The sequence below is a fragment of the Neodiprion fabricii genome, chromosome 7 (genome assembly GCF_021155785.1).
Source record: "Neodiprion fabricii isolate iyNeoFabr1 chromosome 7, iyNeoFabr1.1, whole genome shotgun sequence".
Lineage (NCBI taxonomy): Eukaryota > Metazoa > Arthropoda > Insecta > Hymenoptera > Diprionidae > Neodiprion > Neodiprion fabricii.
This window is the reverse complement of record NC_060245.1, coordinates 2929817-2953630: the sequence shown is the minus strand read 5'-3', so window position 1 is coordinate 2953630 and position 23814 is coordinate 2929817. Positions and strand designations below refer to the sequence as shown.

The window sequence follows — 23814 nt, the reverse complement described above, 5'->3', positions numbered from 1 at the left end:
TTTTTTTATCGATATTATCTACCAGAAAGATTATGAGAAGATTGTAAAGTTATAGAAATTTTATTAGCGTACTGACAGCTACCGAATTTGGGGTTGCGCGAAAAACGAATTGAAATAATTTATTGTAAACGAGAACCAGGAACCACGGAGCGCTTATCCTGGAAGTCGAGAAATTTTATTAGCGGACTGACAGCTACCGAATTTGGGGTTGCGCGAAAAACGAATTGAAATAATTTATTGTAAACGTGAACCAGGAACCACGGAGCGCTTATCCTGGAAGTCGAAAAATTTTATCAGCGGACCGACAGCTATCGAATTTGGGGTTGCGCGAAAAACGAATTGAAATAATTTATTGTAAACGTGAACCAGGAACCACGGAGCGCTTATCCTGGAAGTCGAGAAATTTTATCAGCGGACCGACAGCTATCGAATTTGGGGTTGCGCGAAAAACGAATTGAAATAATTTATTGTAAACGTGAACCAGGAACCACGGAGCGCTTATCCTGGAAGTCGAGAAATTTTATTAGCGGACTGACAGCTACCGAATTTGGGGTTGCGCGAAAAACGAATTGAAATAATTTATTGTAAACGAGAACCAGGAACCACGGAGCGCTCATCCTGGAAGTCGAGAAATTTTATTAGCCGACTGACAGCTACCGAATATGGGCTTGCGCGAAAACGAATCGAAATAATTTATAGTAAACGAGAACCAGGAACCACGGAGCGCTTATCCTGGAAGTCGAGAAATTTTATTAGCGGACCGACAGCTATCGAATTTGGGGTTGCGCGAAAAACGAATTGAAATAATTTATTGTAAACGTGAACCAGGAACCACGGAGCGCTTATCCTGGAAGTCGAGAAATTCTATCAGCGGACCGACAGCTATCGAATTTGGGGTTGCGCGAAAAACGAATTGAAATAATTTATTGTAAACGTGAACCAGGAACCACGGAGCGCTTATCCTGGAAGTCGAGAAATTTTATCAGCGGACCGACAGCTATCGAATTTGGGGTTGCGCGAAAAACGAATTGAAATAATTTATTGTAAACGTGAACCAGGAACCACGGAGCGCTTATCCTGGAAGTCGAGAAATTTTATTAGCCGACTGACAGCTACCGAATATGGGCTTGCGCGAAAACGAATTGAAATAATTTATAGTAAACGAGAACCAGGAACCACGGAGCGCTTATCCTGGAAGTCGAGAAATTTTATTAGCGGACCGACAGCTATCGAATTTGGGGTTGCGCGAAAAACGAATTGAAATAATTTATTGTAAACGTGAACCAGGAACCACGGAGCGCTTATCCTGGAAGTCGAGAAATTTTATCAGCGGACCGACAGCTATCGAATTTGGGGTTGCGCGAAAAACGAATTGAAATAATTTATTGTAAACGTGAACCAGGAACCACGGAGCGCTTATCCTGGAAGTCGAGAAATTCTATCAGCGGACCGACAGCTATCGAATTTGGGGTTGCGCGAAAAACGAATTGAAATAATTTATTGTAAACGTGAACCAGGAACCACGGAGCGCTTATCCTGGAAGTCGAGAAATTTTATCAGCGGACCGACAGCTATCGAATTTGGGGTTGCGCGAAAAACGAATTGAAATAATTTATTGTAAACGTGAACCAGGAACCACGGAGCGCTTATCCTGGAAGTCGAGAAATTTTATCAGCGGACCGACAGCTATCGAATTTGGGGTTGCGCGAAAAACGAATTGAAATAATTTATTGTAAACATGAACGAGGAACCACGGAGCGCTTATCCTGGAAGTCGAGTTTCACCGCGTAGCGGACCCGAAGCGCGGGATCCGGGAGGTTGAGAACCCGTTACTCGAAATACGTAGCGGACCCGAAGCGCGAGATCCGGGAGGTTGAGAACCCGGTACTTGAAATTTGCGGAGCGCGACTCTCATCCGTCCGCTCTACTGCGCGGTTGTTTCCAGACTGAGGAATTCGGCTAGCTGATTTCGAATTGGTGACGTCACTTTCTGAACATCCGACATCCAAACTATGGATTCGAACTTTCACACTATGTATGATGATGTATGATGTATAACGTATGATGATATATGATGTATAATGATTGCAGATCTTACATTACATACAAGAAATACGAACTTCACTTTGCTGTCGATTCCAGACTTAAGCGGCCAGGCCCTTCGATAGTCAGATGTTTACTAAAGATATATTCTTCAGTCAACGGGTCAACTGATAAGGCTGCCGTTCTGCAATAGTTGGATGATAAAAAATTTTGCCCGTACTTCTTAAATGTGTGTTAAAATGTACTAGAAGTTTTAAGAAGCTTCGTTCTTTCTTTCTGTATCACCTCTTCAGGTCTTCAAACCACTACGCTGTTTTCGCTGCGTTTTCTGAGTTCCTGAAGCTCCAATTAGTCAGGTGAGGGTAATTTAGATTGCATCTGAGACCGAAAATTTTCGGCTTCAAATTTGAAGAAAAAGTAAGGCTAACCCGACGATTGTACCTCCTCCTGATTGCAGTGTTCAATATCTTGCGCACGGGGCAACCCGCATACTTGTCCGCATTATTCTCGCTTCGTGCACCTGCAGCTTCCACCTCCACGTTGCGAAATCCAGGTGAACTTGTGCTGCCCCTTCCGCATTCTGAGGCTTTTCGTCACTCCCTGGCAGTCGGAGGCGCTCGACACTGGAACTCCCTACCTACCGAACTCAGGTCTGTCCAGAATTGGGCAGCAGAAATTACTTTCGTCATTTCATTACCCGTAAATTACAATTACTGTGAATAACTGTAATATTTAGTAAGTAATTACAATTGCGGGAAATAATAAATAAATTGAAAACTTCGAATGACTGACCTCTTGATAAGCTGGTCATTTGTAGGATCGTGTTGCTGTAGTCCTGTACAGGTTTGTGAGATTTCTTCAAATCGATGAGGCTTACTTATAATAAAGAAAATGGGATGGGTATTGACTCAAAATAACTAGTCAAAAAAGTATTGAAGTGGTAAAAGACAACATTTATTCTGAAAGTGATTTGGTTACGGAAGTGAATGAAAACAATCAAGTGATTTAACTCAACGAAAAAAATTTTAGTTACTAAGGTGTGTGAATTCATATAAAGGTTGCGTCGACAAGAGAATTTATATTCAAATACAGCGAAGCTGCAGAAGTGGTAAAATTCAATCGTTTTCGCTCTTCAGTAAACGTGTATTGTATTAATATAAAATAGTAAAATTAATCGATACCAAGAACATCTTTGCTGAACGATTTTTATATCTAGATTGTCGTTTGTAAATTTGTATCTCTCTTTCTAGATTAATAAAGGTTTTACATTAACATGCAAAATTACAACTAAACTTAGTCCGCGGAAGCACACACTATTCGGACTATCAATTAGTGAATTAACAATTAAGGTTGAGTCCTGAGAATTACTCTCGAAACGTGCAGTAGCACATGGACGATAACCTTGTCCACAAGAGTCCCATAGACGTGCTTCCGCTGAACAGAACATGTATGTTTGTACTATTTGCAACAAAATCTGTAATAAATTATAATTTAGAAAGATAATGCTGTGTGGCCGAGCTGAAGGTTGGAGAATCGCTCTCGAAATACCCGAAAGATATTTCTTGCAGCTAGGCACTAATCCTAGTATTTAGTCTTATATTGCAGTTCTCGGAAAAAAATGTGGTCTACTAAAATGGCGGCTAGAAAAGCTCGCCATCAATTCTATTTCCAATTTTAAATTGATATTAGCGTTATATATATAGTTATAGATATAGTTTTCTCTAGCATAATTACATCAATATAGAGCCTGAATTAACTTACAAGTTATCGTAAGATTATACGAAAAAAAATTGAAAGTGTTTTCCAACTTATAGAACACCTCAGGATAAATATCCTAAATATTTTGTGATTATTCGATTAAATCTGATATGTTTTCAGCGGCTTGCCGCCGCGCTGTCGCTTTTCTGTAGAAGTTAATGTGTATTCCCCGATATAATAGACACCTATCTTTTATAGTTTTACATATGTTTCAATGTCTTATTTATTATTTGAAAATAAACAGTCCTTAAGAAATTCTATAACTTATATTGCTATATATACATATCAGCACGTACACAAAAATTGTTCTAAAAAACTTCATCAGATAAATATGTAAGATTGGTTTTATTCAGATCTTCATGTTGTCATCAAATTAGTCGCCGAATTTCAGCTGCTGGGTTGATTGTGTTTCATGGTTACCGTTTCGACATCCATTTCTGAAAATAATGCAAATTTTGTTTTCTCATTATTCGATGCAATTCAAAGCTGTCATATTGATAATAAATCGGAATACACCTCCAAGATAAAATTTTTCCATAACATCAAACTCGATTTTCAAATCATTTATAAGATAAATACTTATAATGAATTATCTTTTGTAATTATTTTGTCTATCACATTTAAATTTATCTTTTGTTAATGTAAACAAACGGCCTTAGGCTGGTAGTAAGCCAGCTCTCTAATTTTTCATTTTCATACGCAGGTTCCAAGTTCACATAAAAAATAAAATATTATTGTCCAATTCGAATTTCGAATTACAAATTCAGATTCGCGATTAACAATCAAAAAGCCCTCAGGTACATGGAAATATGACCATTTCTTTTTTATTTTGAACCATTACAATAGGTACAGCATAACAAATTTTGGAATTCTGAATTTGGATTCGTTATCAGTGACCCAAAAAACTTCCTACTAATTTCTATCAAAATTCGAATATTTTTAGACTTTTCTTCCACTCCAATAAAAAATGGTTGGGGTTTATTCTCGAGGCATTGAAACGTGGAGATCTAGTAAAAACTGAGCTTTTCATTTTCGGGGTGATCACAACTTTTTTTTTTTTTACTGAAATAAAGTAAACAGACAAACCGAAACCCGCCGCGTGCTCTTATCGTTTTTCGACACACCTTCGCACACGAGAACCTAACGAGCATGTTATGGGGGACGAGTGATGAGCACAGTGAGGCCGCTGCAGTGAGTTCTCGGTTGTGTAGGTGGCCTCGGGTTTTCCCTAGCATTCTCTAATTGCGACGATTTAGAACAATTAAAGTCCAGTTACGAGCCGGCGGGTTGAGAGCACGTTGCGGGTTTGGAGGAATACACACAAAGCTCGCCTTTCTCATCCAAGCGGTGGTAGGTGCGGCACGTTTCTGGCGGACGGCTCACCTCTTCGCAATTTTACATTATTTTGTTTAATTTTTTTTGACCAAGCTTTCTACGTTTTTACGTCCGTCTCTTTCGCGTATATTTTTCTCTACCTGCTCGGTGAAATTTTTTACGACTTAGCATTCTTTTGTACCTGCTGTACCATACACAACAATTATCCCCGGCTTTTGCGACGCGTCTGGACGTGCTTCGAAACGAAAACTCGTTACACTTTTGTCCAGGTACAGGTTATAATAAGGCGGCGGACGCGCTCTGCGAAAATTACCCGACTTTGAGCTCAGTGTTACACAAATTGTTGACGACCGTAAGTTTTACACAAAATTTTGTCACCGTATATTGACATCGAATGAACCGGAGAACGACGGGCAGCCGGAGATTAATGCTTAATTTTTCATTATAAAAATCAACCGATATCGGAAGACGTTTTTGGTCTCTATATATTTTTCTAATTAATTTGATTAAAGTACAGTCGTGCCTGCATCTCGGATCTCAATTTTAAAAGAAAAGAAAACCGAAACAAGATCATGAACCAACATGATCTTGTTTCGGTTTTTCTTTTTTTTTTTTCTAATGCCGATCATAGGAATTAGTAATCAACATATCTCTTAATAATTGAAAATATTTAAAAATTGTTATATAGTAAATTACAGTACTCGAGTTTAAGTATTTTACTTTACTAATGTAAGATTTTCTGGTTAATGAATATCAATATCAATATCAGAATAGAATTTCGATACGTTTTAAGTTACAGAAATTATAAGGTTCACTTTGAACTTGCATTCAACATATCATCCACGCAATATTCGCACTTATTTCCTAATCACGACATTAATCCTGGGAGTAGATTTTTTCACACACCTGGAAACGCTGTTCCAGCAATTCCTGCGAGTTCTCCTTTCTGCTAGTTCACGGTAGATTAATTTCCTTTCGAAATGAGCCATCCTGAAGGTACCTTTAGTTATACCTCACCAGCTATCGCTGATCCCAGATACCAGGTCGAGAGGGTCGATGTGGTCTGAAACGATTAAACGGAGTGACTATGTCGGTTTTATTTCCTTTCATTACAGCGCTGAACTCGTAATGCAAGATAGATCCTATCAAATTCCTCATGTCGTACATCGTTATCATATTTCTTACATGCAACGCGACTCAGAGCTGAATCGAAATCGAACATTTAAATGAACAGGGAACAACTGCAGTGATGACTTTGAAATGGAATAGAAAAAAAAATATTTCTAACGTTTGACAAATGTTACAGATCTTTTTTTAAATGGTTGAAAAAGAAATTGGCTTTAAACCCAGTTTTTGTGAGAAAAAGAGAGAGCTAGAGTAGTGAGAAAAAAAATAATTCTACTCGAGTTCGAGAACAAGTATGAGTTTTTATTTTGTACATTTCAGATACTATCTCATTTCAAAATATATTCAGGTTAGACTAATTTCTCGAGCTGTATTCTCATCCACAAGGTTTTGTTAACCTGTAAAACGATTTTTCTTCTAACACTCGTAAAAATAACAAGAGACTAGCCAATTAGTTTTACTTTTTGCAACACCGAGGCGTTGAATTCTGAGGCCTTTTTAACCGATGTTTAGTTCTCCGCATTGAGCAAATCGATCGAAGTTGCGTACCGACGTTGTTTAAAAATAAAAAGCTGAATAGCCCGCTGCTGCTTCACTCACGTCAAGTAGAACATGATAGATGAGCCAGTCTTCGGCCCATCAACTATGCGAACCGAAATGACCACTTTTTGCTGCGAAATACGTATAAGCACATAATTGCACCGGCAAACCAACATCCGCGCGATTTTACGGGGTTCTCAGTTTTTCGCCGTCGTTGTGTTTATAATTACAAGCCTTAATTGAACGCGTTAATTAATTATCCTCTTTACGGTCAATATAACAAATTGCATGTCACTCAAATTTTAATCATCTTTCAGAAATATTCGATAATTTAGAAAAAGGGTATCGTTCTTTTTTCTATCACTTTGTGTGAATTGAATTTTGGGAATCCCGGTTCTTCTTATCACGTATAAATAACAATTCAAAACGAAAAAAAAAGGAACTGTACTCAATATTTATCGTTCATCACTTAGAAACAGCGGTAGAGCGGGTTGAAAAAAAGAAATTCAATTCAATTCCCTTTTACATAGATTTTCACTTACTGATGAATGGACTGTCCATTCGCGAGGAGAAAGGCTGTGGAGAGTTTCCCGCTTTTCCAATCACATCCGCCGTTTCAGAAGTACAGAGCACGTTTGCATTTCGTTGCACCACGCTGGGTTGTTTTAATCCAGTGAGTGTGTTAGTCGATTCGTTTTGATGCGAGATTTCTTCTAAAATGATGGAAGGAGCAGGTGAGTGAACACCGCTGGATGAACCTCTGTCCGCAATCTCCATTAGCCGCATTCGTTCTTGCCGCATGGTTTCTCGCATTTCGATAAGCTGGAAGAAGTTCAAACGCGTTGTGAGTATAAAATATATATATATAGAGAGAGGAGACTTTGATCAATTGATTGATGATGGGACAAAAAGTGGGGTAAAAAGAACAGCGGCAATAGATAAGAAAGGACGAAAAAAATGTGGTCAAACGTGTCATCTGTTTTTCCTTCAACGTGCTTCTTAGAGACGAGAAGATAACAGAGAAATAAGACGTTCCCCACTCGGGTATTTAAATTTATTTCTAGCAAAGGAACAATGCTGTCTGAAAGAATGGCAAAAACTACAAACCCTCTCTGCAGCTTCTTGTTGTTTCGCTTTAATCTCCCTCTGGAGGTCCGATATTCGATTGTTCATAGTGCAAAATTTTTCGCCCGTATAATCCGAAAGCACTTCGGTTTCGAAGGTTGGATAGTAAACCTGGTCCTCCGAATTTTGGCATGATTGTGAGCTCACCATGACGCGGGGGATGTTATTGCGTGACTAGGAAGAAGAAAATTCATGAGAGTTTTTTGAATTTCAATACGTTTTTCGTACTCATGAACTGTCAGACAATTTTCTCATTTCAATACGAATCATTTGTATCCAGAATTTGAATATGTCGAATCAATGAATTGAGTTTTCAATTATATGAACTACTGCAATCGACTTAAATATACGTTCACTCAAAAAAAAAAAAAAGTTATTCATTGTAACAAAATATTTTTTTCAAATCTCTTTTTTGATTTTAAAGCGATAATATGTTCAAAGCAAACAAAATTTCGTTTCATTTCTCACAGTGCAATAGAAAACAGCTTTTTTCGTTCAAAATAAATATTTTTTTTCAAATGAATTTATTTGATTTGAAAAAATGTTTTTTATATTCAACATATTAGGTTGTGCTTCAAAACAAATACTTTTTGACGACAATGACAAAATTTAATGGATCTTGAGACATTTTATTGAAGTCAAAGAAACTTTTATCTGAATATTTGGAAGCGAAATTTCACAAGAATCGTTTCAACTTTGAAAGTAAATGCGATACTGACTTTTGACCAGCACTGATCCATGTCGGTGCCGGAAGCTGTGCAGAACTCAACATGACGATGATCAGGAGACTGCATCAAGACGTTTTGGCCCAGTTTCTGCAAAGATAAAACAATGCTGAGTGAACTTAGATTGTTGGGTAACCGGTGAATAAATATTGGAAAGCATTTGCTGCTGAACCGCAAGTTTCAACGTACGCTGAGCATGCTGTTGAGTTTTTCCATGCCGTTATTTAGGCAGTCGCGTTCCTTCCTAAGGTGATCGGCCTCATTTCGAAGAGTTTCAAGGCGCTGAACGCTGATCTCAGCATTGAAAATCGTCTCCGAAAGTTTCTGCGACATCCTGAAGGTTGTCCTAACATTTTCGTCGACATTGAGGATCATCACGTTGGTGAAGGTCGGTTCTAAGAATGTCGCCATTGCAGGCCTCAGACTGGTCTGGCCCTCTACATAGCTGATGAAATCTGCGACTCGTTTTACTGCCAAACTTTGAAGGTGGATAAAGTACTTCATCTCTCTGTCAGCTCGCACGTAATCCCCGCAGTCCATAACCACGGTTCCCTTGTCCCATTCCTTCGTGCGAATGGATTCCTCCTCTTTCTTCGACGCTTCTTCAGCCTCAGCATGCAGCTTTTTCACCTCTGCTACCAGCACCTCATTTCGCGCCTTTAGATCGTCGAATTCGCCCTTTACGAGGTCAGCGCTGGTCCTCAAGGAGCCGATTTCTTCCTTAGCTTCATCAAGATCGTCTTCAACCACTGCTAACTTTTCTCTAAGGGCGTCACAGTCCCTGGAATTCACCTTCAGCCGCTCCTCGAGCTCATCATTTCTCGTTTTTCGATCTGTGAGCTTAATCTTCAACGTCTCGTTTGCTGATACCAGTTTTTTGTACTCAGTTTTGAGCGCCTCACGTTCGGTTTTCAGTTTTCTCAACTCAGTATCGAGCTGTTGAATTCTGATCTCAACAGAATCGTTCGACTTCAGTCCGTGCATGTCTTTTTTAAGCTGTTCATTATCGTCTTGCATTATTACCAGTTTTTTCTTCAGCCTCATTTCGTTCTCCGCAATGCCCTTGAGCTCATCGACCTCCATCACTAGCTGCTGATTCTTTTCCACCAGCCGAACAAGTTCGTTTCTGAACTCGGTAGTTTGCGCTCGAAATTCCTCCAATTTTACCTCGAGCTCATTTTTCTCACACCTTAGACAACCGTTCTCCACTTTCAAGCTCTCGGATTCTTTGATGACACTTTCCTTGGTCGATCTTTCGACCGCGAGCTCCCTCTCAAGCCTGACTGTCGAACCCAGATTTTTTATCAACGGGTCCATCGAGAGCTCCTTCAGTTTAACCAGCTCCCCTTCAAGTGCTCTTATTTTCTTTCCGAGAGGCTTAGAGTCGCCGCTAGCTTCACCGATTCTGCCTGTCTTTTCATCTTCGACGTTTCCACAGCCGGAAACAAGATTTTTCTTTTCAGCCAACGCGATTCTCAGCTTTGTCCTGACGCCTTCGATCTCAGACTTTCTAGCTTTGTCCCGCTGCTCGTTGTCTTCCAAAATTCTTGCTATCTGTTCGTTCCGGTCCGAAATGATGTTTCGCATCTGTTCAATATCTTCGATAAGCGCATCGCGTTCAATTTCGAGGCTAAGTACCTCGGATTTGACTCGATTCAGCTCATTTCTGACGGCCTCCGCATCTCTGGCGATGAAATCCGCCTTCTCGATGCGTTCCTGGAGTTCTCCAATTCGTTGCTCGAGTTGTTCACGCTCCTCATTAACCCTCCGCAGCTCCCCCTTGTCGAATTCAATATCAGCCAACTCCCCTGCCTTAATTTCGTACGCGGTTTTAGCGCCAAGAAGTTCGTTTCTCAGAGCGTTAATCGATGCCTCCCGATCGTCGAGCTCGATCCGTTTAATATTCAGCTCGTCCTCGAGTTCCCCGAGCCGTTTAACGAGCTGCGAATCGTCCTCCAATTCTTTGTTCCTCCGCTCGAGTTCCTTGACGCGAAAACCGAGACGTTCTATGGTCTCCAGGTAGCCGGAGCAGCCGGTCTCGGTGGCCGATTCGAGGGCGGCAGTCAGCCTTCGGTTATCGGCGCGGAGCCAGATGTTTTCGACGATCGATTGGTCGAGCGTCTCCTTCACCCTTGTGGCCTCCCCCAGGAGGTCGACAACAGTGACGCAGCCCCTGGTAGCAACGTCGGCAATAAACCGTTCGACGATCTTGTCGCCATTCAAGATCTCCCTCAGCTTCGAACGCAGCCGACCCAACGCCGAACAGGACGAGTCCTCTTCCGCCTCCCTGACGCGTGTCTTCAAGTATTCGATTTCTTCGCTAAGCCTCCGCCTCTCCTCCGCCCCCGCTGCCCTCACCCGCGCCATCTTGTCCTTCAGCCGCTTCGCCCCCGAGCAGGTGATGGCTTCCTCGGCTTCGACGAGCGCTACCCTCAGTCGCCTGATCTCCTCCCCCAGTCGATCTTCGGACAATCTTAATCTTCCTATCTCTTCTCTCTGACGAACAACCACCGGGTCCAGCTTCAGGGTTTCGTCGACGTTCCCGCCGAGGCTCTGCAGAGCCGATTTCAACCGCATCACTTTGCTCTCGAGCGCCAAACGCTCGTCCTGCCAATCGGTCACCTGCCGCATCAGCAAATTTAGCCGCCCCAGCGTCGCCGATGCCGCTATTGCCACCGCCTGACTGCTCGTCATCGTGAAATCAGGGTGCAGTCCGCACTCACCGGACATTCTTTGGATCCTAGATTTTTCTTTCGCTTCAACTTTAGACGACGGGACGCGCTTTGTACTGATCAAGATGTTTCCTCTTCTTTGATTTCGGTCGGGCTTCACTCAATAGTTCCATTTAACGGGTTTGTTATCACATAGACGCTGTTCGCTTAAAATTTTGATGATTATTCACTGTTCAAATAATATCCTGGTTTTTGGTGAACGGAGAATTTTGGTGTTTTTTTTTGGTTACGGTTATGAAACGTCAAAGTTTGCCATGTTGGTTTTGCGGTCGAGGGATTGAAACAAAGGATAATGCGAGGTGAGAAAAGAGTAACAAAAATTCAACAAGACTTCAACCTATAAAACAACAGTGATAAAAATCTAGGATTTGGCACATAATAAAAATATAATTATGATAAATTGACAAGTCGGTAATGTAACGATACTGAAAATGATATGAAAAACCAAAAACAAGAATTATTCACCATCTCTACTGTCCATGCGAAGCTAAAAACCAAAGAAATACCAACTACTAACCTGTAAGCACGAGAAACGGGATGATGGCGGGTCGCACATGTCAATGCGGATGCACTGACCCACCGAAAATGACGGGAGGTGATCCTCCGAACGAAGGATCCTGCGGGTGCAGCTACAATCCGCTGGGAGAGGGTGGGAGGGATGCGGAAATAACGGACCTATCTTACGCCCTGCGGAAACTGACCTCGATGAAATGCCAGATGAAGAAATGGAGGATGGAACGTCTGCAGCTTGAGAGTGAGGCGAGGGCTTTGAAGCAGGTGCTGCAGGCCCACGGTGGGCTGATGTTTCTAATTTCATAAATCGGGCGAGGTCTTGAATTTCTCCTAGAGAAAATGCCAGGATTTTATTCCCGCGCTTGCAGGTCTTAACGACGACATCGTGAGGCCTGATCCACTGCTTGCTCATCTTCGAGAGGAGAATGCCAGGCTGGAAAACGAAAACGAAGAACTTCAGGACAAGGTTAAAGGACTCGAGGACACCATAACCGAGTACGAGTATGTCGAGTCACCGTGCGAACTGGTCAGCAAACTTCGCGAAAAGATGAGGAACATGAAGGAGGCTCATGCTGGTGAAAAACGAAGGCAGGTTACATGCGAGGCATTTTAATGAAAAGTTTTTGGATTAGATTAAGCTTCGCAATTTCGAGCTATAAGTCAGAAAAGCTCGGAAACGATAAGTGATTTTAGAAATAAACTAAGATCTTGGGTATCCAATTACTTGTCCAAAAATCACAATCACGAATCAGTAAGAAAATTTTCAAGCTGAAAGGTACGACGTCTTTCTTCTTCTATAGATTGAGAGAGTTAATTTCCGGGCTGAAGATCCGGCTCCAGGAAGCCGAGGCCGAGTCATCTTGTGCAGCATTGAATCGTCTGCGAGCAAAGCTTCGCGAGCTAACTGAAGGCGGACAGGAGGCAGACCAACGGGTTTCGAAAGTGGTTCAGCGTTCGATAGAAACGTTGGTCGAGCTGACGGATAACGTTGATGACCTAAAGGCGGAGATCGAGAGACTTCGTGCGGAGATCAAGCGTCTAAAGGACCTGCTGGACGCCTGTGAAGAGCGGCGAAGAACGGCGACTGATGTCGCTGTCGAAACAACCCTCCCGGAGGTGAAAGCACCAGAAAAACCGCTGGTGGAAATGGACGTTTCAGATCTACTCAACAGGATCAAGGAGCTCGAAGCACTCATAGCTCAGCTGAGGAAGCAGCTCGTGGACAAGGATGCCGCCATCAATGACCTCCAAAATAAACTGTTCAACGTCACATCGGACAATAAAAGACTCAGCACTGACCTAGATCAAATGATGGTCAGCTACAGAGCCGTCATAGACGAGGTAAAAGCTATGAAGGATGAGCTCAAAAAGAGGGACGTGAAGGTGAGACGAATTTGTGCTTTGACTAGCGTTTAACGGTGACTAGTAGTTGGTATAAAGCCAACCTTGAACTTTTATAGGTTTCGGATCTGTTGCGTGAGCTCCAAGCGTCGGCGATCGATATGCTGGGATTGAACAGGCTGCAGAGTGAGATTGAATCGGTCAAGCCACAATTGTACAACCTTGAACTGGAGAGAGAACAGCTGTTGTCAGAGCTCGGTAAGGTTCGGGGAGTAGTTTCGGAGAGGAACGATCAGATAATTAAGATCCTGGAGGAAAGAGACAAGCATGCTCGAGCTCTGGGCAAAGTCGCGAGCACGATACAGGAAACGGCCGAACGGGAGGAGGCGCTGAAACGCGAGATTGATCGGCTGAAGGATCGAATAGCTGAGCTTGAGAAGGAGATAGCTGAGCTTAAGAAAAAGGTGGCTGAGCTCGCGGCGGAGAACGAAAAAATTCCTGGACTTGAAAAAAAAATTAAGGAGCTCGAAGACGAGCTAGCGAAGCTCAGAGGCGATCTTGCCGCTGCTAACACAAAGATGAACGACCTTGAGAAAGAAATAGCCGATCTAAAGGCAGAAAAAGATGAATTAGCAAGAGAGCTAGCAAAGGCAAAGGAGCAGGTGGAGAAGCTGAAAGAGGAGCTTGCTGCTGAGAGATCTGCAAAAGAAGCGGCCATGAAAGAACTCGAGGTCTGTAGAGCTGAGAACGAGAAACTGAGAGGAGACAACGAGCGAATGAGCAACGAACTCAACGCGGCAAAGGGCGAAATTGAAAGACTGAAAAATGAGCTTGACAAGGTTAAGGGCGAGTTGGATAAATCGAGAGCCGAAAATAGTGAGCTCAAGGACCTGCTCGCTGCAGCTAAGGCGGAAATCGACAAGCTCAGAAGCGAGGTCGAGGGGTGCAAGGCTGAGAATGCCAAGCTTAAAGGTGAGATTGTGCGATTAAATGAGGAAGTACAAAAGTTGAAGGCAGAGAATAGCGAGCTCAAGAAAGAGAGAGACACACTGCAGGCTGAAGTGGGAAAGCTGAAAGAAAAGATCGACGGAATGCAAGCTGAAATTGATAAGCTGAAGAACGATCTGGCCGCATCTAAAAGCGAGATGGAAAAGCTCAAGAATGATTTGGACGCTTTGAAATCGGAGAACGAGAAGCTCAAGAACAGTTTACGCGAAGCCGAGGTGAAGATAAAGGCATTGGAAGCGGAAAACTCAGATCTTGCTAATAAGTTAGCCGATCTGAAGATCAAGATAGAAAATCTTGAAAAACAGCTTGCAGATGAAAAAGCCGCGAAAGAAGCGGCGTTAAAGGAATTGGCAGCGTTAAAGTCGGACCTGAAAGCGTTACTCGGAGAGATGGACAAGCTCAAAGCCGAGCGGGACAAACTGAAAGGGGAAGTGGATGACCTGACGAAGCGGATGGCAGAGTTGACCAATGAGCTAAATCAGCTGAAATCAAAGTGTGCTGCCCTCGCGGCAGAGAACGAGAAGTTGAAAGCAGAAGTCAACGGTCTTAAAACAGAGAATGAGAGGCTGAAGAACGACCTGGAGAAGGTCAAGGCTGACCTTGAGGCAGCGAAATCAGAGAACGCGAAGTTAAAAGCGGAAAATGAGAAGCTGAAGAAAGATTTGATTGATGCTGAGGCAAAGGTCAAGGCGCTCGAGGATAAGGTTAAGGCGCTCGAAGACAAGGTGAAGACGCTCGAAGACAAGGTGAAAACACTTGAAGACAAGGTCAAGGCATGTGAGGACGAAAAGGCGAAGCTTCGTCAGGAGATCGAGGGGCTCAAAAGTCAGATTGACAAACTCAACAGTGAGCTCGCAGCAGAGAAAGCGGCGAAAGAGGCGGCTTTGAAAGAACTGGCAGCGACCAAGGCCGAGCTAGCTGCGCTCAGAACGGAGCTGGACAAAGTGAGAGCCGAGAACGCGAGACTGAATGGTGAGCTCGAAAAGTTGAAGTCGGAGAATGAGAAGATGAAGGGGGAGCTTGACCGACTCAAAGCGGAAAACGCGAAGCTACAAGGTGACCTAGACGCCCTAAAGGCGGAGAATTCGAAGCTCAAAGGAGATCTGGATAAATTGAATTCTGAACTGAGCGCGTTGCGAGCTGAGAACGATAAGTTGAAGGCCGAAAATTCGAAATTAAAGGATGATTTGGCGGCCGCAAAAGAGGAAGCTGCGCGTCTCAAGAGTGATCTGGAAAAACTAAAATCCGAGAATGACGCCCTGAGAGCTGAGAACGACAAGGTGAAGGGAGAACTTGAGGAGCTCAAAGCAGAGCTTAACAAACTACGCGGGGATTTAGACGCCATGAAGGACGAGAATGCGAGGCTCAGGTCTGAGGTTGACAAACTAAAAAGCGATAATGAGAATCTAAAGAACGAGCTTGCGAAGGCTAACGCCGAGTTGGAAAATTCTAAGAAAGCAGTTGACAAACCAAAAGGTTGCAAACTATTTACCAATCAAAATTATACTCACGCGTTTATCGCATTGTTCGCTGATCGAAACCCTCCGATTTTTCAGCTGCTGTGGCTGCCACTACTGGTCCTCTTCCTGAGAAAGTTCGTCGATCTATTCCAATGGAAGGTAACAATGTAGAGAAAGTATAATACAGATGGTCGTTATTTTGGTACTCACGTTAAGACCGCGAATCTGCTTCAGTCCCACCCACTGCTGCTAAGCCTGCAGTGAAGAAGGAACCGCCCCGAATGCCCTCAAAAACTCCAAAAGTTGAACGGCGAGCTTCGGTTGCAAAGAGAGACCAAGGATCCCAAGGCGAGGGCTGCGGTGATTACGTAAGCGCGAATGAACAGCTCAGGAAGAACATAAACAATCAAGACAGAGGTAAGGATGACGATTTTGTTGAGAATAAGAAGTGAAAATTCATGTAGAACGAAATTGTCTGGGTTGAAACTGACCAGAGAGAAATTGGGAGCCGAGTGATCGACTGGAGTGACAAAGTTTCATTCACAACGGTTGAAAAGCCATGTTCATTTTACTCACGTGTTAACTAATCAGCTGTTCAGCGGATACGAAACTTCGTGAAGTACGTGCTGGGAGAGCGAGAATCACCTCCGGAGATGGCTGACTCACAAACTCACCGTATGTCATCAGTGATGAGGAACAAATTTGCGGAAGACATAATGGAGTTGCTTAAGGAGTCGCAGTATCTCTCAGAGAGTATATTCAACGCTGAGGCGGACGTTCAGCGGCTTCTGAAGATCCTCGAAGAGCTGGAAAAGTTGAGAAATGAGAACGCTGCGCTCAGAGACAAACTCGAAGTGAGTATTACCGAATTCAAAAACTCACCAATCACCATTTTCATCCGTTTCACTTTATCCTCAGGAGGTAGCGGAGGAGCCCGTAGGCTTCGGGGACGCTTTCGATGCCGAATCGTGGCTGAAGGTGAGAAACATCTTCTTCATAATCCTCTGCCAAATTTCCGAGTTGATATTTCCAGACGCTGACGTTGACCGAGCTCGCCGAGCTCCACGACAGGATCTGCCTCGTGACGTCGAGCATGGTTAAGCAGGACATAAACCCGGAGGACTACGTTGACGACTCTACTTCACCCGACGGAGTCTGCAAGCCCTGTTCAGGTCTGCAGGACGCGGACGATGAGATGATCGGCGGGGACTACGAAGCTCTGAATAAGAGGATAGCAGCGCTTCAAATGCAGATTAACGAGAAGCAGAACGAGGCAGCAGCCAAGGTTCAAGAGATGCGGAAGGCCATGTGGCGAGAGCAGGACCGGCTGATACGCCTCTCGGAGGAGATGAATGCCCAGAAAAGGAACAACCTGACGATGAAGATGAAGATCGGTGGTGAGCTCGATCCTTTCGGAGTTCCCGAAGGAGTCGCCGTCCTTTGCGGTGGGATTCGGAGCTCTGGGGAGCGTGACGATTATCCGGGGACGAAATGGAACCCGCGATTCTCTGCCATCGGAGAGAAAGATGACGGAAAGTGGAAATCTGGCTGCGTTAGGTCGAAGAGAAAAAGCTCTCCCCAAGCTCCGGCACCCTGCGCTCTTCCTGTTAAACACGCAGACGTCCCGTGCTGTCAGAAACTCTGCTGTCCGTCTACCCTAAATCCGAAAACTCTTTTCCCGAAGAAGATGAAGCAGGATGATGACGATAATATGCAGGAGGTCGCGGTTCTTTGTGGGGAAAATCGACGGGCCACGAATACTTAGGATAGATAATTCTCAATCCGATTTAGCGTGTAGGATAAATTGAGAAATTAATAGAAATAGAAGCATCAAAAAACAAAGACAAAAAAATTGAAAAATTGTATTAAACGTGTAATTGAATAAAATGTAAATTAATAACTAATTTACGCCTCTATATCGTGTCCAAAATTTTTTTTTAAAAACTTCTCAAATATGCACGCAGGTACGTCGTTTTTCAAACAGAAAATTCGTAATCTAGTTGAAATTTTGAGTTACTTTGTTTGCAGTTGTAAAAATAAATAAAGCTATCAGTGAAATTCTACAACTGGGCAACAACAGCGAAAGTAAGATTGCAGGTTTCGTTTCGTTTTTTTTTTTAATGCTATTTTATTATACCGTGGACCGCCCGCGAGCGAAATGCAGCTTAAAAAAAACGGGGAGTGACAAACGAAAAATCGAGAACAGACATAGGGAAAGAAAATACGAATGCGAATGGCGGTCGGATTTGGATTTCTAGGTATGCATACATCGGTATGAAGGGGCAGGTTTACACTAAAATCGGAAGCTTAAAATAGACTATGGTGGTAATCCGGTGGCGTTGCAGAACATGCAGCAAATGCGCCAGCGAGCATTTTGGTCCACACCGCGAATGGTATTAAATGTATACACATGGATTACATACATACATATCTATATATATGCGTGTTTATATATATATGTATTGTATATATGTAAACACAATGCGTGTTATCCGGTTGATTTCGTGCGGCATTTGAATTTTCCATGGTTAAATTCGTAAAAGCTCCCCGCAGCGTCCGGAACGATGTTCTGCCACCGATTAAATGGACGAACGAATGCTCTTCGTGCTGGTCAGTATTGTCCCTGTGCTTCTACGTATTTTCAAATATCGGTCTACACGTGTGTGCGTACGGATATGCATATATTGTCGAAACAAATTGATCGCTCACCAATTATAACCGTAAATGTCACATATATCTGGATAGGTGATATTATCTCTGACCACCTAATATCCATACATTGTATACGAGAAATTTGCGAAAAGTCACCGAGCCAGGTTTAACCGAGTAATCGGTGAATTTTTCGTTGCTCGATTTTCACGTTATTCGATCAATTCTATGAGCTAAATATAAGCGATTAATTTAAGAACCGATTTAACGAACGATTAATTGAAATTTCATACTCTTTTCGTTCTTTTTTTAATTGAACTTTTTTTTTTTTGCTTCCGTTTATTCAATTTTCGAAACAATGATCGTTGCATTGTCACACGATGATCTAAGTTCTGTGAAGAAAAAGAGGATTTTAAATCAGATGACATTCATCCACCGTTAGGAATGCAATTAAGCTTTTTGATCGATGTACCTGAGATATTGTGCAATAAGTTTGATTAAGAAAGTAGCCGTTCTTTAGAAGGAGCTTGTACCTCGTTAAAATGGATTATGATGCAGAAAAGTATTCTTTCTCAAGTAAATTCTGTAGTATAATTATACACCACGTTCCAATATTCTCAACTACAGCTAACTATTCTTTCCTTTTACGTACTCGGAGTCCAGCTGCATCGTTATACTCACTTGCAAAGCTTTACATTGCAGATAAGTTTATGAGTTTCTCGAAGAGGATAGAGGAAGCGATTCTGTCACTTTACTTTCACTCAAATTATAATTGCTATTTTTCACTTTATTTAAGTAATGTTAATTTTCACTTAGAGGGAATGAAAATGCGGTAAAACAAAATGAGATGAAATTTTGAGAGTACAAAATTTGATATCAATCATTAATGAAAATTCAATACGTTGTGTAATGTGTTTTTTGTGTAGCAGATCATCGAAGAATAAAAAAAAAAATGTTAACACTTGAAAATCGCACACAATCAAAGAACTGTCTCAAATTTTACAACTGAAATAGACAAATTACGAGGAAATATGTATATTTATTTAAAAATTTGCAAAATCTGTATACCTAAGACGTGAAAATTGAACCACGCCCTCAATTACGTACGACATAAATATTTCATCTACGCTATTTTGACACTCACGTACGTGTTTGTATACATATATAATACACATTATATTTAACGCTGTGATTTAATCGTTTTAATTTGAAATGACGCGGCGCGTCGCGACGTCACAAGATTAATTATATCAAGCCCCAAAAACCCGACTAGATTCACCCTCGCATTATAAGCGTGGTCGGATGTGTGCGCATCACACGTGTGTGTATATTAGTTTTACCTGAACGAGGAAAAGCAGCGGCGGCAGGTCGTAAAAGTTAAATATGTTCGACGCGTGCATCCAGCTGCAGCCTGCGCAACGATGAAATGTGTTCATTTGGATTCATAATTTCTGCCCGATATCCGCCTCCGTTCCAGCGACGTGTCGCGATTGGTAATCCGTTGAAATACGATTTGCAATGTCCTGCAGTGATAAACTAACTCTCGCAACAGCGAAAAATCGGGACCCGGGGAAGAAAAAAAAGTTAAATTTATATTTTTCATCGAGTTTATGATCAATTTTGGCGGTTTATATAGGGCAAAAATAATATTAAAAGTAAAATAATGCCTGAAATACATTTTTTCACACTGATTGAATTGATTTTGAAAATCATTGTTTTTTTTTTATTATCATTTTTGCAGGAGAAAAAGATAAGAGGCTGAAAATTGAAAAATACAGTTTAAAGCTTACAAAACGAAAAAATAAATTGAAAATAGGTATTCCAATTTAAGCGATACGAAAATTTGTAAAGTGTCAATCAAAAATATGAATACGGTATGATTCGAAGTGTTGTAAATACTTTTTCATCAACTTAAAACTAAAAATTACACTGCTGATGCGGAAAGAAAAAATAACGAGGAACAAAAGAAGAAAAAGAAAAAAAAAAAGGAAAAATAAGAATGAATCAAAGCCTGGGTCGCAATCGTGACACGTGATCAGCATTTTCGTTGCATAATTTCGTCGTTCCCACGATATAGAAAACGAGCGTGTGTGTAACGAGATGGAGAATCTGATTTAAAACTGATCCGGAAACGAGAGGTGGTAATTTTACTCCCTTTTTCCATGAAACACACGCTTCATATGCGTATACATGATATACGCGAAGGAAATAAAGGAGGGGGATTTGCGGTGCAAGATTATTATTCGTGACAAACGTAAATGGAAAATAACGTAATGGATCACATACACGTCGAAGGCGTTGCGACGAAACCGAAAGGAATTATTTCCTGCAATATTATCCGTATGCGTTTGTCTGTATTGTTTTCATTCGCGTGTCGTGAAATGATTGAGGATTTGCCGGAAGAGATCCACGATAATGATGCTCACGGTCTATAAAAACTGACGCCTACGCGGCACGCCTTCAACCTACACTTTTTTCACTGTACGAAATATCTGCGCCCACGACGAGATCGACGGTTTATCGAAGCGCGATTTGTTGAGTCAAGTGCGAAAATAATTACGGTGTCTAAGACACGTTTTATCGTTATTGCGTATCTACGAGTAAGGATTCTTCTGTGCTTTAACGCCTGAGGGGCCAATTTTCACGGCTTAGTTATAAAGATTTTGCAAATTTTGAAATAAATATATTTCCTCGTAATTTGTCTATTTCAGTTGTAAAATTTGAAAGAGTTTTGTGATTGTGCGCGAATTTAAAGTTTTTACATTTTTTTTTTTTGATTCTTCTATCGTCCGATATTTTACAATCTAGTTTTTGTGTAATAATTTTGCGCTTTTAGGATTATACTATTTTGGCTTGATTGCGATTTTTATAACCTTCTAATTTACTTTCTACTGATTTTGTACCGACTTTAAACTTCCACATATGAAAATTCAACAATTTTCCGACCTCAACGACTAACGGATCTGAAATAATTTCCTCAGAAAGAAATTAAAAAAAAAAAAAAAAAAAAAACAAATTCAAAGCAAACGTAAAATAAATACAGGGAGCAGGAATGATCCTGTTTGGATTAATCATCCTTTCAACCCTGAGCTGGGAAACTCAGGTAAGTTGACAGCAGTAATTAATTAATCAGTCAACCCATGATTTCTCTAAAATTTTCATCACAGTTATTTACTAACTTGTTTAATTATCATTATTGTTGCTGGTTTTTTTTCCGCTGCCATAATCATTCCTGCGATACACGCACAGGGGATATTCTACCACATTCAAGATTGCGAGATTGAGGCAATAGACGAAGAATGGTTCGACGTTGATGCAAGCTCTTGTGAGCTGGAGCTTTTGAACGATACGTTTAACGCCCTGAAAGTGGATTTAACTATTATCAAGGACTTTCCAGAAGATACGTATGTGAGTGAAATTTATTTTGGGTTCACTGAAAGGATTAATCCAATTAATTGAGATTACTAACAGCTTTTTAACTTCCTTAAATTCGTCATAAAAATAAAAACAACATTAACGCGTAACGTTTTGATTATTCGTTTACGCAAACCTAATACTAATAATTTTCTGATTATTTTCATCCATTTAACAAAACGCCACGAACGGAATAAAAAAAAAAAATATCCAAGAAAAATTAAATAATAATTGTTTTTCCATCGTTTCTCAATTTTTTTGTACTCAAACATCGTGTGATTTAATTCATCTTCTTCTTCATCGTTCGGACTCAGGGAGAATTTGACGCGTTTTTACGTAGAGCTGGAAATTACAAAACGAGCGCAGGTATTTACGTTAAAGAAGATATCTGCAGTTTTCTCAACGAGGAAGTAATGTTAGGGGATTTCTATAAAACCATTGGTATAACCGAGAATAATTGCCCCCCGAAAAAGGTGAGTATATGATATTTATTATTTTAAGATTTTTATACAGATGTAATAAGATTTATAATAAATAAAAACCTTGTACTTTAATTCGCATCCGAATTCAAATTCAAGTTCGAAAAAATTATTCAAGATTCATATCCAATTCAGAATCGAAACACTTATATTAAGACACATATTAAATTATCAATTCGAATACCGATAATTCGGTCAAAAAAAAAAAAAAATATATATATTAAAAATTAAATAAATTTTTGTCTGCAGGGTATTTTTACAATGGAAAAATCGTGGTACCCGTCAAGAAAATTATTGCCGAAGACGCTGGATGGAATGGAGTACAAGACGATGTTCGCCATTACTATAAACGAAAAGCGTGTATTGATTCTCGCGGTTTACACTGACGTAGCTTCGTCGGAATGGGAAACTGATGACGATGCCGACAATTAGGTCAGAGATCAAAGCCACGTTCTAACACGAAAAAATGAAAACATTGACTCAAAACGCTTTTATTTGAGTAAAGAGACACTTTTTGGATGATTTTGAGATGTTTTGGACATGTTTGAGAAATCGAGTATTTTTTATTTTCATAATTTCCCTTTTTATCGCACTGAGAGAATAATTCTACAAAATGAATAGCGGCAATAGATTTGACAGAAAATTTTACCCCCCCTTTTTATACACTCGACAATTAGTGCATGTCGAGAAAATCGTGAAGAACGAAAAATCAATATTGTAAACCATAGTGCACAAAAAACCGAACGGGTTAACCAATCGATGATACGTACGATAATGAAAGAAAATTTTACTACGCTCCCAATGTGACAAATTTAAATATTATCATGCATCGTGTAAAAAATTGTAGCAGAAATTCTGTATCTTGCAATGATTTCGTTTTTATACAATACTGCTGTTATTTTTACCTCATTAATCAATTGTATGATAATTTGTGCTTTATTTTATTTATTTTTTTCATCCGTTCGTCCTTCTGAAGTTAATATATAAATACGTGTAAGAAATAATATGAAAATAAAAATTAATCGAGCATCGAACAGTCTAAGAACATCATTGCAGATTGAAGGTGAAAAAAAAAACGATGTAAAATATCTTGTAAGCGAGAACGAAATAATGGTGAGCCGAAATTTGGATTAAATTTTCTTTTTTATAACACGCGTAATTGCAGAACTCATGACTTATTCGCCATTGGGTATACATAACCCCTTTAACGAAATATCCACTATAATATACGATTAAAGGGATGACAGAGAAAGTGGCGAAGGTTTGCAGTTGGGGGGTTGGATTTGGAGGGGTGGAGGGATGGTTAAAACTTCCTCGATTTGTAATATCGGCGTTCCTCTCTCTCTCTCTCTCTCTCTCTCTCTCTCTCTGTCTCTCCGTTTCTCTCACACACATTATTTCACATCGAACGAACAAACGAACAAACAAACCGTCCCGTTTCCCCGGTGGAATTTGGCGCGGCAGTTATCACGGATCGTTCCAAAACGGAAGAGGAGAGAGGCAACGAGAGAGAGAAAGAGAGGGGGAGAGAGAGAGAGAGAGAGAGAGAGAGAGAGAGAGAGAGAGA

The 23814-nt window shown here is 41.1% G+C and overlaps 3 protein-coding genes across 4 annotated transcripts; 2 read left to right on the top strand and 1 right to left on the bottom strand.

Moving 5' to 3' along the window:
• Positions 1-2974: 2974 nt before the first annotated feature.
• LOC124187004 (golgin subfamily A member 4-like) lies at positions 2975-16778 on the bottom strand. The gene is made up of 11 exons (XM_046579241.1): positions 16588-16778; positions 16282-16511; positions 15916-16091; positions 15757-15849; positions 11901-12329; positions 8841-11529; positions 8646-8741; positions 7909-8100; positions 7344-7623; positions 6043-6199; positions 2975-4238 (listed from the first exon to the last, which is right to left on the bottom strand). Exons 6-10 carry the CDS (start codon positions 11379-11381, stop codon positions 6150-6152), a joined length of 3159 nt encoding a protein of 1052 aa, XP_046435197.1. The 5' UTR covers positions 11382-11529; positions 11901-12329; positions 15757-15849; positions 15916-16091; positions 16282-16511; positions 16588-16778; the 3' UTR covers positions 2975-4238; positions 6043-6149.
• Positions 12453-17470, top strand: LOC124186583 (flagellar attachment zone protein 1-like). The gene is made up of 8 exons (XM_046578415.1): positions 12453-12484; positions 12697-13279; positions 13357-15721; positions 15802-15864; positions 15940-16122; positions 16297-16559; positions 16624-16683; positions 16739-17470. Exons 1-8 carry the CDS (start codon positions 12453-12455, stop codon positions 17468-17470), a joined length of 4281 nt encoding a protein of 1426 aa, XP_046434371.1.
• Positions 17471-20816: 3346 nt separating this feature from the next.
• Positions 20817-22706, top strand: LOC124187010. 2 transcript variants are annotated; one of them, XM_046579247.1, is made up of 5 exons: positions 20817-21006; positions 21398-21457; positions 21604-21762; positions 22083-22241; positions 22497-22706. In XM_046579247.1, exons 2-5 carry the CDS (start codon positions 21407-21409, stop codon positions 22677-22679), a joined length of 552 nt encoding a protein of 183 aa, XP_046435203.1. In that variant the 5' UTR covers positions 20817-21006; positions 21398-21406; the 3' UTR covers positions 22680-22706. The 2 variants fall into 2 exon arrangements, with proteins under 2 accessions (XP_046435203.1, XP_046435202.1); XM_046579246.1 differs by lacking the exon at positions 20817-21006 and having other exon boundaries at positions 21292-21457.
• Positions 22707-23814: the final 1108 nt, after the last annotated feature.